General features: G+C 36.7%; 1 protein-coding gene across 2 annotated transcripts in view; it reads right to left on the bottom strand.

The window, feature by feature from the left end:
- Window positions 1-6,747: 6,747 nt before the first annotated feature.
- The window catches only part of LOC149258715 (coatomer gamma-2 subunit, putative / gamma-2 coat protein, putative / gamma-2 COP), a 53,388-nt gene continuing 41,838 nt past the window's right edge, over window positions 6,748-18,297 (bottom strand). For both annotated transcript variants that reach the window (XM_089416025.1, XM_089416019.1), the window contains 11 exons: window positions 14,022-14,272; window positions 13,746-13,917; window positions 13,190-13,345; window positions 13,018-13,068; window positions 12,485-12,625; window positions 12,190-12,387; window positions 11,957-12,088; window positions 11,540-11,713; window positions 7,830-7,898; window positions 7,556-7,726; window positions 6,748-7,442 (listed from right to left, as the gene is read on the bottom strand). In XM_089416025.1, coding sequence (XP_089272151.1) covers window positions 7,248-7,442; window positions 7,556-7,726; window positions 7,830-7,898; window positions 11,540-11,713; window positions 11,957-12,088; window positions 12,190-12,387; window positions 12,485-12,625; window positions 13,018-13,068; window positions 13,190-13,345; window positions 13,746-13,917; window positions 14,022-14,272 — 1,710 coding nt within the window. In that variant the 3' untranslated portion in view covers window positions 6,748-7,247. The remainder of the gene's footprint in view (window positions 7,443-7,555; window positions 7,727-7,829; window positions 7,899-11,539; window positions 11,714-11,956; window positions 12,089-12,189; window positions 12,388-12,484; window positions 12,626-13,017; window positions 13,069-13,189; window positions 13,346-13,745; window positions 13,918-14,021; window positions 14,273-18,297) is intronic.

Raw genomic sequence — 18,297 nt, 5'->3', positions numbered from 1 at the left:
ATTTAGGCCAAAATTTTGGAGGGTGGTTGTAGCCGCTACAACACATCTCTAGGTAAATTTTTATATTCTGTCACTTTTACTGATGATTTCTCATGCAAAACATGGATCTATTTCTTGAAAGCAAAAGATGAATTTTTCAATAAGTTTCAAGAATTCAAGGCTTTAGTAGAAATTCTTTCTGGAATAAATATTAAAGTTTTGAGGTGAGATAATGGAGGTGAATACAACTCAAATGAGATCAAGTACTTCTGCAGAGAATCAAGGATTAAGAGGGAGCTGACAACTCCCTACAACCCCTAACAAAATTGGGTTGCATAGAGAAAGAATAATTTAATTATAGATGCAGCTAAAGCAATGATCCAGGACCAAAACTTACCCGTGTATCTACGGGCAAAAGCATCCAAAGCAATTGTATATGCTCAGAAAACAAGTCCTCATAAGATATCGGTGAACAAGACAGCAGAAGAGGTATTCACCGAGAATACACCAAAAGTCATCCATTAGAGGATATTTGGTTGTCCATTGTAGAGACATGTTCCCCAAAGAAAAAAGAACGAAGCTAGAGTGTTTAGGAAACAAGGGCACCTTTGTTGGATACAGTGAGACTTCAAAGGCTTATAAAATACACATCTATGGATAGAGAAAGATTGAGATTAGTAGAGATGTCACTTTTGATGAAGAAGCAGCTTCTTGGAAATCTAGTGAGTCTCACATGGACGAGGACAGAGAGGAGCAAGAGGCTCCCAAGTATATAGTGATGATTGACTCTACTCTAGAAGAACATATCTCGGAAGATCAATATGAGACAATAGAGCCAAAGATACCAATAGATCCACCCAAAGAGGTTGTAGTCATCAAGAAGAGACCAGTATGACTCTAGAACACATTGCAGGAAGCAAAAAAACATGCAACTCCCAGAGGCTCCTTCAAAGAGAGCAAGGGTCAACACAGGGTTTCCAACTATGTGGCTGTAATGAGTAAGATCATTTATTCAGAACCTTGCACTTATGAGGAAGCCACAAAATAGCAAGTGTGGAAGGATGCTATGATGGAAGAGTACCAATCCATCATGAAAAATGATGTGTGGAACGTGGTTCTGATACCCGAAGGTAAGTCAGTGTTGACTTCAGAATGGATCTACAAGGTCAAGCATGTTACATATGGAAACATAGAAAAGTAAAAGGCTATATTTGTGGCTAGAGGATTCTCCCAGAAAATGATTATGACGAAACATTTTCCCCAATAGCCAGATACACTTTTATTGGATCTATCATCTCTATTTCTTCTATTATGGGTTTGAAATTATAGCAAATGGATGCAAACACTTCCTTCTTGAGTGGTGTAATGGAAGAAGAAGTGTGCATACAGAAACCACAAGGTTTTGTGATCCATGGGAAGGAGTCCCATGTTTGTAAATTGAAAAACGCTTTGTATGGGCTTAAGCAAGCACCTAGGTAATGGTATGCAAAAATATATAGGTATTTGATGAGCTTGGGTTTTACCAAGAGTAATGCAAATCCCAACCTTTATTATAAGCTTGAACATGGTTTCCCCTTGATATTGGTACTATATGTATATGAATTGTTTCTTACAATGGATGAGAAGCTCATAAATGGGGCAAGAGGGAGCTCACTTCAGAGTTCGAAATGAAGGATTATTGTTTAATGCACTATTTCTTGAGATTAGAAGTGTGGTAGAGACAAAATGAGATCTTCCTTGGCCAAGGAAATTATACAGTTGAGATCCTGTAGAGATTCGGGATGATGGACTGAAAGTCCATGCCCGCATCTATGGTTACTATTATGAAGTTATTAGGTGATTCTTTTTCATATTTGGTTGATCTCATGATGTATAGACAGTTGATCGGATCCTTGATGCACCTGGTTAGTACTAGGTCAGATATATTCTTTGTAGTGAACACATTGAGTCAGTACATGGTTGAGCCTAGAAATGTACATTTGGTAGCAGAAAATCATGTATTGAGGACCTACAGGTACAATTGGATATGGACTCAGATTTGCCTTGGACGGTGAAGTAAAGCTGCAAGGTTATACAGACTCTCACTAGGCAAGGAGTGCAATAGACACGAAAAGTACCTCAAGATGTTGCTTTAGTTTTGGATAAGGTATAGGCACATGGTTTAGCAGAAAACAGTTGTTAATGGGACTCAGTAAAGTAGAGGTTGAATATATCGCAGACAATGATGCAAGCCATGAAGAAATTTGGCTTCGGAAATTACTTGTATGGTTATTTGATCTAGAGTTGGAGCAAACCTTGATATATTGTGATAATCAAAGTTGTGTGAAGCTTTCAGATAAGCCAGTCTTTCACGACAAGTTAAAGCATATAGAGATCAAATACCATTTCATCTGAGACATGGTACAAAGTGGAGCAGTAGAACTCTAGTACATATCCACAGATGAGCAAACAACAAAAATTTTGAACAAGCCTTTGTCTAAAGTGAATTTTGAATACTTCATAGACAAGCTTGGTGTGATGAAGAATGCCCACCCTTGTTGAGAGGGAGTTGTAATGTTTTTCCTACAGTAGGCAGATACTCTCCCTCTAGCCAAGGGTTTCCTAAATCAATCATGTGAAGTGACTGAGGGAGTAATGAGTATCCTGGTACAAGTATTTTCTATGCCATGTGAAGTGGCTAGGTGTGATTAGTACTACTAGGCGAGGAGAAACATCAGATATTTGCAACGCAGTCTTGAGACTATGGTGGTAGTCCTGCCCATACCATGTGAAGTGGTTGGGTGCGATTGGGACAAGTAGAGGAGAACATCATGGAAAAATACCTCCCTCGCTAAGAGGGAGTGTTGAAGTTTTATATAGTAGTGGAAGGTATCCCCTTCCAGATAACAATGTATAATATATATTATATTATATACAACAACATATATTTATATATTATATTATATATACAATATAATATATAAATAGAAATAATCAATAATTAATTAAAAAGACATTTCTTATTGAAAAGATGTGTCTATTAATGAAAAGACACCCGGACTATGTATATATATCGGGCTGCTCAATTGTAATTAGACACAAATCAATATCTCATATATCATATATCAATCTAATAATGTTTTCTCAATCGTAAAAATGAAATTAAGGTTGAAATTTTTTCAAGTGTGTAATTATTGATCGTAAGGCAATAATTACCAAGGTCTAAAAATAAGAAGGAATTCAACATCCACGAAAAGTGAGATGCTATTGCTAACCGAGAAAATGAGTGTTGATGTGGAAACACCTGATTAAATAGCAAAGGGAAAGAAGGTTAAATGGAATAATTCTAAAATTAAACCAGAATCCATCTACAGGAGCAAGAAGAAAGACTTGTCCTAAATCAAATGCTTCAATTGTCATGAATTTGGGCACTATGATACAAAGTGTCCACACAAAATTCTGGCAAGAAGAAATCAGGGGGATCAACAGGTGAAGTTTTGACTTCTCAATTTGTGTTATACTTCACCCTTATCGCATGCATGGCTAGCATGGTGATGGGGAGTGTGTGGTACTTGGAATCAGGTGCCTAATTCCACATGACAAGATGTAGAGAGTTTTTCAGTAACTTGGAGGAGAAAGATCTCCATATCCATATTGATCTTGGGGAAGATAGAAGGTACAATGTTACTAGGATTGGTACAGTAACCTTTAAGAGGGAGTCGATATCCCCTCTTCGCCTCAAATATGTGATGTTTGTTCCAGGGCTAAAGAAGAATCTCATCTCTGTAGTAGTTTTGGAAGACTATGGTTATGATGTGATATTCAGAAAAGGGAAATCATTCCTAAGATGCATAGCCACTGGAAGGTGAAGAAAAACAGGGGTCATGTGAAGAACATGTATAAACTTGAGGTGAGAGAATGTTTACCCTTGAGGATCAAGGCAGAGATTAGAGATGTGGTGGCTGAGAAGGAGATAGACCTCACAAAATGGAGCCTCGACAAGTTGGTAGTTAGGTTGACCAACAGGATGATTATGAGGAGGAACATCCAGATACCTCCAATAGAGGGAGGGTTCGAGAGAAGTGGGAAGATGGGGCAAGTATAGATATACCTCTAGGAGTGAGGTGGAGTGATGTAGAACCTTAGTCCAAAAGTTGCAGAAATTTGGGCAGGGTCTATTGAGGTGTCCTCCTCATGGATCATTACCTTACTATAGGGGCCCACAGTATTCAGTAGCAGGAGGATTAGTGTTAGTCGGATATTGAGGAGTGCAAAGGAGTGTTGACATTAGAGTAGGAGGCTCAATATAAGAGTCAACAGTAGCACAATTTTCCAAGTAGACAATTGTAGACATAGTTGATTCAATGTTTTATTTTTTATGCTTCTCAGTTACAGTTGTTGCAGTAGCAACAGCAATAGTGAGAGGTTTTGCTACAATACATTCCGATAGAGGAACAAAATTTTGACATCTTGACAAAGACTTTGTCAAGAGGGAAGTTTGAATTCCACAGGTGTAGTATAGGGGTGGTTGATAAACCCATTCTTGCTAAGAGGGAGTGTTGATAAGTGTAGCAAGAAAGTCTCAATTCGCTTTTTCCTTGCTCAAATTGAAAAAGTTTGAATTTCCACGTAAGCAGACAACATGGAGGCACTCAACTGAGATTATATGGCTCTTGTCACTCAGTTAGCTTAGTAAATTTGAGTTAGAGAGCTTGGAGTTCAGTTAATCATGTGTGATTGATAATTTGTAGCAATCAAGGTCAGTTATTTCCAGTTGTATTCAGTTAAACTAATTCCAACTGTTGATAGAACTAGTGGAAGATCAAGTTTGTAGTGGGACAACAGTCTAACTCAGTGATCATCTAGTTAATTGATCAACCAGCTCAAAATAGCTAATGCATGCATGGAATTCAAGTTCATCAATTGTGGTGGAGATTCCAACGCAGTGTACAATTAATTATATACTAGATTGAGTGTACATTTTAGAGTATTGGTCAAGTGATCAATCCTTGGGTACCGTGCAATATCAATGGGGAGAAAGGATATTTCTCTATCACTTAATCAACACATTAACTATGATTTAAGTTGATGTTTATAGATATAAGTAAAAACGGGGGCTTCATCAAGGCTTTTGCCATGATGAGCCACATCACAATTTCATGCAATGAAGTTTTAATGCACATCCACCCTCTTCTTCATCAGCTGTGTTGGTGGAGGTTCACCCATATAAGAGATTATATAAATGTACAGGGGATAAGGATGGACATGACGAGCCTTTTCATCAAGGATAAGGGGCCAATAGATTGAAACATAGTGAATTTGTACATGCACCGGATTATTAACAGTGATTGTGTATTTGAACCTATGAGACGAAGCACAGGGATGATGTTAGTGGTCTTAATGGAAATTTACGACCCCCTGCACGGAATTGACAGCATCCAAAAAAGTTATATTTCTCTAGTGTGAGGATACAAGGAGGCATGTCGAAATAATGACCAAGCTTGGGAGAAAAACATTTGAGGAGACTTGGGGAGATAAATCTCCACTACATTTGATTTTAATGCAACAAAAGGGAAATTTAGAACCTCTCTATGCGGTAATGTTGATCAATAAGTGGTCTTTGCAGATATACAGGTGAAATTATAAGTTGGCAATGCAGGGTGGTAATAACAACTTCTGCAAAAATAGGGGATACGGTGAGAAATAGCTACAGGGGATTTCTTATCACACAGCAGGAGCAACCCTGGTATATGTGGAATCTAATTCCAATGGAGGCAAAGCTATCTAGTTTGTGTGCATCCTTCGTTTATCTTAATTTCTAGATCATTTGGAATAAGTACGAGAGGACAATGTCGAGACAGGCATATAGGGTAGAACTTTAGAGGGCTTGGAAGGGCTTTTCACATAGAAATAAACTCAAATGATAAAATTGGAAACTTCTTAATTATGGAACATTAATGTTGCAATTAAAAGATGATATCATATGCGGTGGATTCCAAGCTTTCGAATGACAAATCTAATTCCACCTAGAGTGCAATCAGATTCCAGCTTGAGTAATGCAAGTGATGGTCAGCATGGGATGTAAGTTCATTCTTTAAAATACTTTGTGAAAGAGCGCACTCAGTTGTTTACATATATTAAAAGTATTTTAATCTATGTTTTATATATTCGGTTTTACTGTCATTGTATAAAGTAGATTTGTCCCTTCTCTGGCCTCCATACATGGGACCACGGGACCATTTGTTATGTTTTTAGTTTCCTTTATTAGTGGGAAGATGACCTTTCAATATAGCTCATTTTCAGTAATAAAAACACTACCACTAAAAACAGTCACCAAATAACTCTACAATAAATAATAGCAAGTTTGTCAATTGCAACTACTTAGGCAATTTGGTATCCATTTAAAATTTAAGCTCAGATAGATAGCAAATACTATATCAAAATGGCAAGACATCCCTCCACCAAGTGCAGGGAACCCATACTCATGCCCAAAACAGAACTATTAAGAAAAGCCAATATAACAAAACTTAGTTTTTGGATGTAGCACATGCCAAATTGCCGATTACGGAAATGGAATAATGCCCTCCTAAAATTCCTCCAAATTGGTGTAGTTATGAACCAAGCTTTGTTATTCTCAGTTGGAATGGCTTTCTGAGTTATCAATAAATCATGAAATATCAAATTATTATTAGATACAAAGGATATGATGTCCTAGGTTATCACGAAATCATGTAATATCAAATATTTGTAAATATACCTAACTCTGATGCCAAGTAACGAACAAATAACTTCAGAGAAAATTATTGCCACTAAATATGCCACAAGTTCTGTAAAATATGAAAAATTCATACCAGAGTCTTACAGATCTAGAGCTCTTTATATGTGCCATATCAAGAGTCTTACATCTCTAGCTCTTTGAATGATGTACTGTTACAATAAACCTCAAATGGAACAAACCCCTTCCGGGTAAAATCATCAGCATTATTAGCATTTTGTTCCTTCAAAACCCACTTTCAATATTAAAAAGGAAAACATAAATGAAACGAATCAATAAGTACTAAGAAGCTATAGCTTTAACCTGCCCTCCACAGGTTATTTGAAACACCATTTGGGATAAACTCAAAAATAAAATGCATGATTTGCACTACAAGCATATTCTCGGGGAGGTGCTTAAGTTAGCACACTATGGAAAATTGATATAGTTGTGGAAATATCTACCAGATAGAGCAAATGTATTTGCATTTTCTTCATCAACCAACGGCTTGGAATGATGAAAGATATCTGCACCCTTAGCCATTAGCAACAATTTCATGTATGGCATCACTTACAAATTGGTCTTCCGACCGCACTGCAAGCTTCATAGCAACTTGTTTAGGTCCATCAATGCCAAACGACAGTCTAACTAGTACTTGAACATTGCCAATGAATCTACCAGCCAATAGGCAAGTGTGTGAACGTGAATTGCTTGAGACAACATCAGTACCCTGTCACAATCAAAAAATGCATCAAATACGAATTGCAAGATGCCAATATCTAGAAGATGGCACAAATAATTTGAGTACAAGGTACTAGAAAGAATCAAGCTCGTGAATCTTACCTCACAAGCCTGCATTCCGAGAAGACTGATTACTGCCTGTACAGCCTCTGACAAGCTTTCCCTCACACCAAGACCATACTCATCAACACGTTCAAAGTCTGCCCCTAAGGACTCCCATGCATTTTTGAAATTTGAAACTCCAACCTTCAACATGTAATCAGCTGGAGTCACCTGTACATGAAAAGAGGGTAATTAGACTTGTACATTTTCGTCCTCCGGTACAACAATGGGCACTTAAGCTATATCATCTTTATCATCACAAGGAAAATGCAACCTCTAGGTCCTCAAGTTGATATTCATCTTCAACTCCCTCCTCTTCTACATCACCAGTAGCAGGATCAACCTGAAAGACAATCCACACATTTAAGTTCCACCTTTTAAACCAACTAACCTTCACTCAAGCATCCCCAAATCCCAAGATAGTAAGCATCTTACACAATACAAAGCAACTACACCAATAAATTTTAATTTTCATAATCTTCTGGATTGATTCTTATTTCCTAGGGTATAGCACAAATTATTCAAAAAATGAATAAGTGAATGAAATAAAACCGTGTAGAAAACAAGGAATTCATGTTTGATATGGCCTTAAAAAGTAAATCAAAAAAGACTTTTGACATAAAAATTTGGAGAAGTTGATTGACAAAAATCCAAAGACTCGTATTATTACAAGTATATGATCTCTGACAGAAATCAACTCCAGAATTAGGGAAGCACAATAATAAAAGGAAATCACAGGTTAGGTTTTTAAATGGAAACATGTGTCACTCTGCTAAGTTGCTAACTATTCCAAGCAAAAACATGCCACAAGAACCATGAAGAGACTTCTCATTAAATTTGCAAAAACTACAATTTTGCTATACATGGTTCCTGCTACAGAAATGTGTTGCATGCATTTTGAAATCTACAAATCTGAAACGGCCATATTTGAGCCTATTTTCCATTCAGTTAGAATATACAAGCAGCTTGACTCATGTTATTCTGGTTGATCTTCCTTGTGCATGGATTATTTTGGAAAAAATGTTTGGAAAAAACTATTTGAATTTTTGCATGATCAAATGTACATGACAAATGTCTTCCCACCATATAATGATACTGGAACAAAGGGTTTTCCATATCAAAGGTGTTTAGCTCCTTTTATGAGGGAGGTTCTCAGATTTAGATCAGAGTCCTTGCAGGGTCCCTGTCCAGTTTCCTTCAGGAGGATCACCTATTTCTTCTCTGCTGTCCAATCAACTCAAGGAAGAAGCAACAGCAGAGATTCAGACTTCGTCAGTATCAGATCAGTGAGCAATTGGGTAATCATCTGCTTAATTTGAGAAACACCATAATTCTTGGTATCTGCAATTTATTCATATGCACGAGAGCTAGGAGACCAAACCTAGCTACTTATATATCTTTGAAAAAAAAAGGCAATCATAAAACAATGCAATGCTCAAGCCCACTCCACAACTACCTATCCAAATACTCAACTGGTGACTCACTTAGCTCTATTGTGCCCAAGTTTATAGAGGTGACAACCAAGGCAAATCCCGTGAATTGTCTATTTCTAAGGTGAATATACAAGTGTAAAAACTTAACAAGGGCTCATTTATCCAGAGCATCTCCACTTCTGTTTGTCATACAACCCCAAAACTTACACTTTTACCATGGAAAGCATGCATGTGCCTTATGTGGAAAAAGTGCATTTGCAAGCGCTATAAATAGATGTTAATTAAAAAAAATTGACTAGTGGTTTACTTAACTCTATTGTGTCCTAAATTTATAGAATTAAAAACTAAGGTAACATCTAGTTGATCATCTATTTCTAATATGCAGATATGATTACCAAAACTTTGTTAGGGCAGTTTAACTGAAACATGGCCACTTTTGTTTGTTACATAACACATCTCAGCCCACTCACTTTTACCATGGAAAAAGTACATTTTTGTAGAAAATTTATAGGTCCCCGTAGCCCCTCCAGTCTAGTTTGTTTTGCACATAGAGTTTAATGCCCAGAACCCATTTCAATTAGCTGATATATAAACATAAATGTGCGTTCAAAATAAAACACTGCTAGGCTACCTCTGATCTTTACACACAGTTCAGCTGACAAAATAATACCCTGGAAAAACCCAAATGGGAAAGCCAGTCTAGGAGTTTTTATTGCATTTCACAGAGAAATAATTACCGCATTAAATTACATGTCAAAGGACTTATCTCTCCTTTGAAACTTGTGCTCAGCCTACTAGGAAATCAAACTGCTGCTCAGAAATTCGTGCCTCTGTCAGACCTTTTCCTTCCTCAAACTGCATGCCAGAGATCTGCAATTATTGCCTCGAATTTCAGACCTCTGCTCAGCAAGTATTACCCTCCACTTCTGCGCTGAAAACTCTGTAATTTCTCCTTGAACTGCATGCTAAACAGCCCTGAAATTTTCCTCAAATTTAAGGCTGTCAGACAGCAAACTCTTTAATTTTCGTGCCAATTAACCCAGCAATTAATGCTCAGACTCTCCCTTGAAAACCACAATGATACTCGACCCACATTCCCTCAAAAATCATGCTGAGGATGACTGAACTTTCTCGGGTTTTGAGCCAGAAATCTCTGCCTTGGGATCCAAGCTGCTTTGTGGTCTCTTGGCATGGAAACTCAGATCTATCAGTCCAGCAAACCCTTACTGAATTTTGTGCCTCAGAATGATGGAATCTGCACTCAAATTCAGTGCTGGAACTCTACCCTTTTCATTGGTCTGAGTGCTGCTATCTTAGCCTTGAAACTCTGGCCTGAGATTTGGTCTCCTTCACAATGCTGTAGCTTCTCTCCTTAAATAATGGCTCTCACAGCCTTCCTTCTCCTTGCTGTAGATTCTCTCCACCAGCAGAGGCTATCTCAGCCTCCTCCTCCTTGAAGCTCTCTCAGCGTCCTCCTCCTCCTTGAACCTCTCTCAGCCTCCAACTCTTCTCCTTCTCCAACCTACACTTGAAGAAAAATGAATGAGTTCTCCTTGCCTTTTTCCTTTTTTGGTCTCTCATAATGAGAAACCCTAACCCTTTGATCTATCACTGACATTAGATCTCAGCTCTCATAGATCAATGGTGGGGACCTAATGTCCAGTTGACCCCCCTTTTTCATGTCCCCCACCTTCATTAAGAGCTTCCCTAGTCACTTTAATATTGCTTTGTACCTTGTATCTTTTTCCACATAAAGTAACTTTCATAATATAAGGTACCATGTACTTTTACTCATAAAGTCACTTTGAAAACATAAAGTGACTTTAAGTCACATGACTTCAATAACTCATAAAGTCACTTACTAAAAAGGTGTTCTCATGTGTTTTCCTAGGCCAAGGGCAAAAAGGCACTAGGAAACACTTCCTCGGTACCCTATCTCAACAACTTTCAAGCAACCAGTGTAGACCTTAATTTCCAATTGAGAATTAGCCCTTGTATTTTCTCTCCTATTTTCTTTTGCCAGTAACCTGTTACCAGAGAACTAGTTTCCTTTCACCCCACTTACGCCAATAATCACCTCTGCTCCAACATTCATGATAAGAAAAAAATATACCCTTAAATTTAAACCTTCTGACCACCTCCAGTTTTCCAACAATTCAGTGCTGGAACTCTACCCTCAGCTGTCCCCTTAGCTTCAAACTATACATTGCCAACTGTGCAACTTCTAAAATACCTTTCAAGGTTGGATTTTATTTATATATGTATATATCATTTCATTATTCTGGAAGCTACCCATGTTGGATTCAAAAGAATGGGAGCACATTTTCTTGTTTAGAGACTATTTTTCTTCAAAAGTATGCTCACAAACAACTGTTAAGAACAGGGTTGTTTTTGGCTGGATAAACTAGAGCAGCAAGGCTATTGTTTCCTACTACCCTAAAATAATACTTAAACAAATTGATTCAGGCAGAAAATCATGATATTTGTGAATTTACAGAAAATAAGCTAGTCTCTAGAGAGTTTACAAAGACATAAAAGTTCCGAAGAATACCTCTTTCACAACAAATTTCAGCATATTTGAAAATTTCCCAGTAGACAAAGCTCCTTCTGGTTTTTCAAATGCCACAAAAGTCTGTCCGGGTGAGTCATAAGGCAATGATTTTAGAGGTTTAGATACCACTTCAGAAAATTCTTCTGCCTCGGATGCATCTACTATTACATGAACCTGCAAACGAGGAAAGAAAATGAGATTTTGCAAATGGAAAAGATAGATAAAACCATCATGGATAATCTACACTCGAAGATAATTACATTAAAATATCTGGGAAGGTTTAGATTTTTATGCACCCAAATAGATATGTCTGAGATAATCGTTAGAGAGGCATACACTACAAAAAGGATACACATGTAAAAATTAAATTGTATTTATGCACAGTAACATAACATGAAAGTTCATGCAGAATCCTACATTTTCCAAAACTTGTTCTGGTATAGTGTTTGTGCAGTTATACTGGAGCACAACATGGTTAGAAAATATGTGCTTCACAACATTCACTGCATATTCTGTCTCTGCCTCAGTCAGCTCCACAGGTGGGGAAGACTGCAAACACAGGAAATAACACATGCTACCCGAATAAGTGTATGACAAACAAAAACAGCTTCCGTTGTATTAAATCAAATTCAAAATTACAAACCAACAACCTTGAAAAGTTTTCCAAATTCTGAAAACTCAGGGATTGAGGCGAGTAATTTTTCATATGTTTCTCCAATTGAAGTGACAGTAGTGGGCCCAACATTTGTTGCTGCTGCCTTTTTTCCAGGGGCTTTCTTCTCTGCCAAGGGCTGTGATTTAACCTCTTTTGGAACGGCAGACAGGTTGAAAGGTTCTTCGCTAGCCTCCTATACATTCAGAGATACAAAGGACAAGAAAGTCAACAATCCATCTATAATCAAATGGTAAGAAATTACTTAACAAAAGCTTGAGAAAATTACTTACATAAGCCTGTAAACTTGCTTCAAGGTTAACTAGTGGCAAGTGTAAGGTACCATAAATAAACTCCTTCAAATCCCTTCCATCATTATCAGAAGAAACATCACCACCAAGAGCATTTAGGTAAAGTGTTGCTCGGTCCCGAACCTGTCTCAGATCCAATACAGATTTATATTTAGATTTTGCATTCTCATTTAAAGCAACTTTTCATTGTCTCATGCTGCTATGCTAACCAATATGATCAACGAGAACAAAAGATACCAGCACAACATCACATTAATATATATAAAAAACATAAAGAATATTTTTAAGCCAGGAAACAAAACATTTTAAAGACATAGTGGAATATCACAACATAAGGTGCAAACCTTCATCCTAGCACTAACTCTTCTCTTCAAACATAACAAGAGAAACAATTCAACCATAACAATGAAAAAGAATCACAAGCCTAGCACTTATTTTACTTCAAAATATAACAAGAAAACAAACTCAAACATAGTTTTAGCACTAGCTTCACTCCAAGATATAGCAGTACTCACCTCATCATCATTGTCAAAGAGACACCGCCGCAACAATACAAATATGCGAGGCTGTACAGCACATTGACAACGAACATAAACATATATTTCAGAATAATCATCAGAACAATAGATTACAATGCATGTTCTTTAAGATGACATTATATACGAAATATAAATACAGAATATGCACCTTTAGAGACTCAACCAGTGCCCCAAACTTTGCTAGTGCACTTACAGCACTTGCCCTGACCGTTGCATTTTCAAGAATAACTCGATTATAAATGTAACGAATATACTTGCTAGGATCTGCGGTCTTTGGTCCTTCATTACCAAGAAAATGAAGAATCTGCAACAGAAATACCTTATCAATAATATGCCGCACATTTTCTGAGATAATAAGTCAAGCAGATGGATTAATTAAAATATTTTGGATAGTGCATTGTAGTTGACTTGTTCAAAGCATAGTCATACATGGACTGCATTTTTGGATATTTCTCTCCATAAGATTTTTTCTAAATTCTTTTCAATCTCTCAAAGTCAAATTTCTCACACTTGTTACCATTTCAACATCTTTAGCTGCCACGCCTATATGGCCTAATGATATTCCAACATCAGGGAGCAGAATAGACAACCACTACTTCTGTGATCAGTTGGAGGAATAGAAAGACTGAATACAAACAATGAAAAATGAATGAACAAAAATTGATGACACAATGCTAAGGTTTTATGCAGTAGATAACACTTACTTGTGTAGAAAGATAAGTAAATTCACAATCTTCAATGAATTCACAAAGATGAGACAAGCCACTTTCTTTTGCTTCTGGGATATCTCGAATGAGAATAAGAATAGAGTCCACAATAGCTTTCTTATATTCAAATCCACCTTCTTCTCTAAGTATATTACTTAGAAAGTTCATTCTGAAAGATCATTCGACAAACAACATAGTTACCAGCTGTCCTCCAAGAAAATGAGCAAAGAAGACATATTTACATGGAACAACAAAAAACTCCCATTTACTCACAGTGTTCGATACTTCTGTGGGAACTTTAAGCACAGAGATCGAATAGCTTCTACAACAACAATCTTGAACTCATCCGCTATATCTGACATAAAATTCGTGATTTGCTTCATCAAACGATCCACACTCGACTCATTTCCTGTTTTCAACAGTGTAGTAATAGCCAGAGTGGCTATGCTCCGGTTTTGATCTGATATCAGGCTCTCCATATCAATATTGCAGTTTGTAACTGCCAATGGATGTGTCATTGCTACCTGCATTTTATCAAGATTAGTTCAAGTACTTGACTTTGCTTAGTCTACAAACCTACACAAAAATCCTTCATTCTCAGATATTCAGAATCAGAAAATAAGCAGGAAACAATTCAGCATTGATATTTTGTGTATTTCTTGGCAAAATGATAGATCTATGAAATGCCACACCCTCTCCTGGGGAAACATTCTGCACAGATGAAATTTTTAGTAATAAGTAAACCACGCAGTATAATTGATGAGTAGTAGACCAACAAAAGTTTTATGCAATAGGACTCCACAGAAACCTTGGAATGGGCACAAGCCTACAATCAAGCATTTACACATTCTTGGGAGCACAGCTTATGCACATGTTCCCAAAGAGCACAGAAACCTGAGCTAGCAGATAGTGGGCACAAAGGTATCCTTTGGGGTTATGAAGACAATCAAAATCCTATCGATTGTAGGAACTTGATGACCAGAATTTGATAAAAGAAGGCAGCAGAAGGAAAGCCTAGGCAATATAGTGGAATCAAGCAGAATTACCTAGCAGCTGAAGAAACTAGCAAACAGGAACCTGCTGAAGAAGCAGAAGAAAAAATGTAGCAAAGCAGCACAGAAGAAAACAAAATTGTACATGAAAATAGCTGAAGAACCTAGTTCAAAACCAGAGAATAGTGAAGCTGTAAAAATGCAGAGACAGATGCAGATACAAGTGGAAGCAGAATATGCACAACTGAGAAAAAAGTGTGCATGTACAAGCAACCATCAATCATTTTCACACATCATGATGAGGTCTGTATAACCAGAGTTTTGAATAAGTAGGAGAGAAGGAAGAATGTTGCAAAGCTAGGCAGACTAAAATAGGTTTCACCTAGAGAAACCAAACATGGAATCATACAGAGTTACTCGAGGCCAAAAAGGCAATTGGATGCAAAAAGGTGGACAAGAAAAAGCACAAAATCAGATGGTATAGATCAAGTACAAGGCAAGATTAAAACCGTGTTAGCTCTAGCCTCTTGCGTCGCAATTTGGATGGACAGTTCATCAAATGGATATGAAGAGCATTTCTTGAAGGGATGGATAGAGGAAGAAGAGTAAATGGAGCAACCAATGAAATTCGCACAACCTGGAGAAGAAACTCTTGTGTGAAAATTACAGAAGGTGCCTTATGGCCTGCAGCAAGTGCCAACATTCATTGATGAATATTTTATAGAAATTAGATTTACATTGGAAAAGGCAACAATGCCATTTTGTGATAACCAAAGTACAATTCAATTTGCAAAGAATGCAGTAATACATGCAAGAAGAAACGTATTGAAGTCCATTTCCATTATTTGAATATTTGCAGGAGGAAGACTAAATTCAGATTAGTTATTCTAATTCAATATTTTCACAACCTCCCTAAGACAAAGTTCAAAAGCTCAGATGTTTATTGAACATGAGCAAAGGATTTTTCAGCACATATTGTAAGTATGATAAAGTGCAGAGAAAAGGTAAGCAGGAGAATTGTTGGCACAACTACACTGTCTGGTGAAAAAATATGATAATGTATCATGTGCGCAATTTCTGATGCAGGATTGAATCCGCTGTTGATGTTTTACATAGCAGCAGAAGGCATTCCCTTCCAGACAACAATGTATATTATATATTATATTATGTACAACAATACATATTTATATATTATATTATATATATAATATAAAATATAATATAAATATAAATAATCAATAATTAATTAAAAAGATATGTCTTATTGAAAAGACATCCCGATTATGTCAATCTAATAACTAATAATGTTTACTCAATCATAAAAACAAAATTAAAGTTGAAAATTTTTCAAGTGTGTAATTATTGATCATAAGGCAATTATTACCGAGATATGAAAATAAGAAAGAATTCAACATGGTATCAGAGCCAGGTTAAGAGCCCATGGTATTGGCCAAAACAATTTCATAAAAAAAATAATAATAAACAAACAAACAAAAATTGTTACTGATAATTTTACTGGATCAAAAAGAATTCATGTATCATTTTGTAAAAAAAGTTATGGTTGGTGGTTTATAGGTCCATGGTTTTGATAAACCATTGGCCCATGGTACTTCCTAGTAGAAGGATGACCCTCCAGAGATCTCTACTATGATTGAGATCAATCTGTTCACATAAGTCTTCTTTAAAGTTTTGGATATCAAAGAAACATGTAGCAGTAGGATAGAATGCATGGTTTATGAGAATGGCATCTTCAGGAATATAGGAGCATTTTGCAGAGATAACTCAGATAAAGATATTCATGTAGGAAGGATGTAGCCATTGAATGACCTCGTCAATGCATAAAGAAATGATCATGATCAAGAAGAATCATCTTAGAAGGTCATTATCATCAGCATAGGGAAGTATTTGCAGGAGGACTACAAAGATCCTCCAGTGGAATCTAAAATAGAGGGTTCAGGACTTCCAGGAAAAGCAGATGTGTTGATAGGAATCCCACTTATGGGGGATTCAAGAAAAGGATGATATGTAGACAAGGAAAGCTATGGAAAAGCAACAGAGATTGAGGTAATCTCAATCTAGTAAGTTGTCAAAGGAAGTTGAGATGATCATGGAAAGAACTAAGATGAGGTATGTATGCATCTATGTTTCCAGTTAGAGTCATGTCATCATTTGTAAGCATGGGGAGTTGCTCTGGAAGCATGGTCAAGAATAAGATGATATCTCTTTCATTAGGATATGCATGAAAGTATGGTTCACACTGAAAAAGGTCAACATGAGAAATATCCTCAAATGAAGTATGAGGTGATTGACAAGAGAATCTATAAAGAAGCATGTGGGAAAGAGATTAGGAATAAAAGGACACCATGGACTCTAGGAATCAACATCTGATAGATTTGTTAAAGACATTTCTTGGAAGAAGGCACTAGAATTTCGACAAAGGACCAAAAAGATCAAAGGACCCTTGACACCTAGAAAGGCCTTGGAGATGTGAAAATACAGGATGCTGATAATTTAAGCGAACAAGATGTCATGATGAAGAGCCTTCTTGAAATGTGCTGTTTGACTTAATGTTATATTTTGATTTTTCTTGAGTAATATCTATATGGGTTCATGCAGGGCTACTAGAACAAGAGTTGTAAGTATAAATGCAACTAACATTCATGTGGAGGATGGAAATTCTTGAGAGAAATGAAGAAGTGTAACTTGTCTTCAAACAACAAACTTGATTATGCCATCTCACCAAATTGGTTTCAACCACAAAACCCTTGTTACAAAATAAAAATTCCGCTGGTAAAATAATTTTGTTGTTGTAAAACCCTTATGTTGTATGATCTCCGCAAAAAAGTTTCTATTGCTTTGATACCATGTTAAATCTCTAATACCCGATCTGAATTAATTGATAAAAAATAAAATCACTGGTATTTTACCTTTTTGAAATAAAAATTTGTAGCGGCAATAAAAATGGGGAAATCAATCTCACTACAATAGAAAAATTCTTCCCAAAACTAACTTCCTTCACTTTATATTACTCAGGCAAATTAGGGTCTAGACCCACAGAGAATACATACAAAAATTACAATTGTTGGAACTTGATATTGGTTCTTATGGAAAATTGACCTCAAGGAATTCCCCCCTCCTAGAATTTGGCCCACTTGAAGATTTTGGCCCAAGAAAATCAGCCTCCTCTACCAGCTAAACTCGGCCCCTCTTTCTCCCTTTGTATAACCTCTGTGCAATAGAGAAAAAATGGTCCCTAGATAATTTGGCCTCCCTCCAAAACTTGACCCGCCTCTTTAACAATTTCTCATGTCTTGACAATGGACCAGGATAGTGGCTGTGAAACGTCGACATTAAAATTCATATTTGTGAATCTTCCTGTATAAACAAACAACTCCAATCACATAAACTTGAACATTGCAATTTGGTCCTTATCTCCTAGGCTTTGCCTCGAAAATTTCACTTAAAATTTTCTTGCTTTAATCCTTTTCCCTTCTCTTCGGTCTTGCAGTTTCTCAGTCCTTGAGAAACTTGCTCTCTTAACAATAACAATTTAAGGT

The sequence above is a fragment of the Pinus tabuliformis genome, chromosome 6 (assembly GCF_031772625.1).
Source record: "Pinus tabuliformis cultivar Carrire ecotype Pingquan chromosome 6, CPIR1, whole genome shotgun sequence".
Classification (NCBI taxonomy): Eukaryota; Viridiplantae; Streptophyta; class Pinopsida; order Pinales; family Pinaceae; genus Pinus; species Pinus tabuliformis.
Note: the sequence above shows the minus strand (reverse complement) of the source record. Positions and strands in the feature narration are given on the sequence as shown.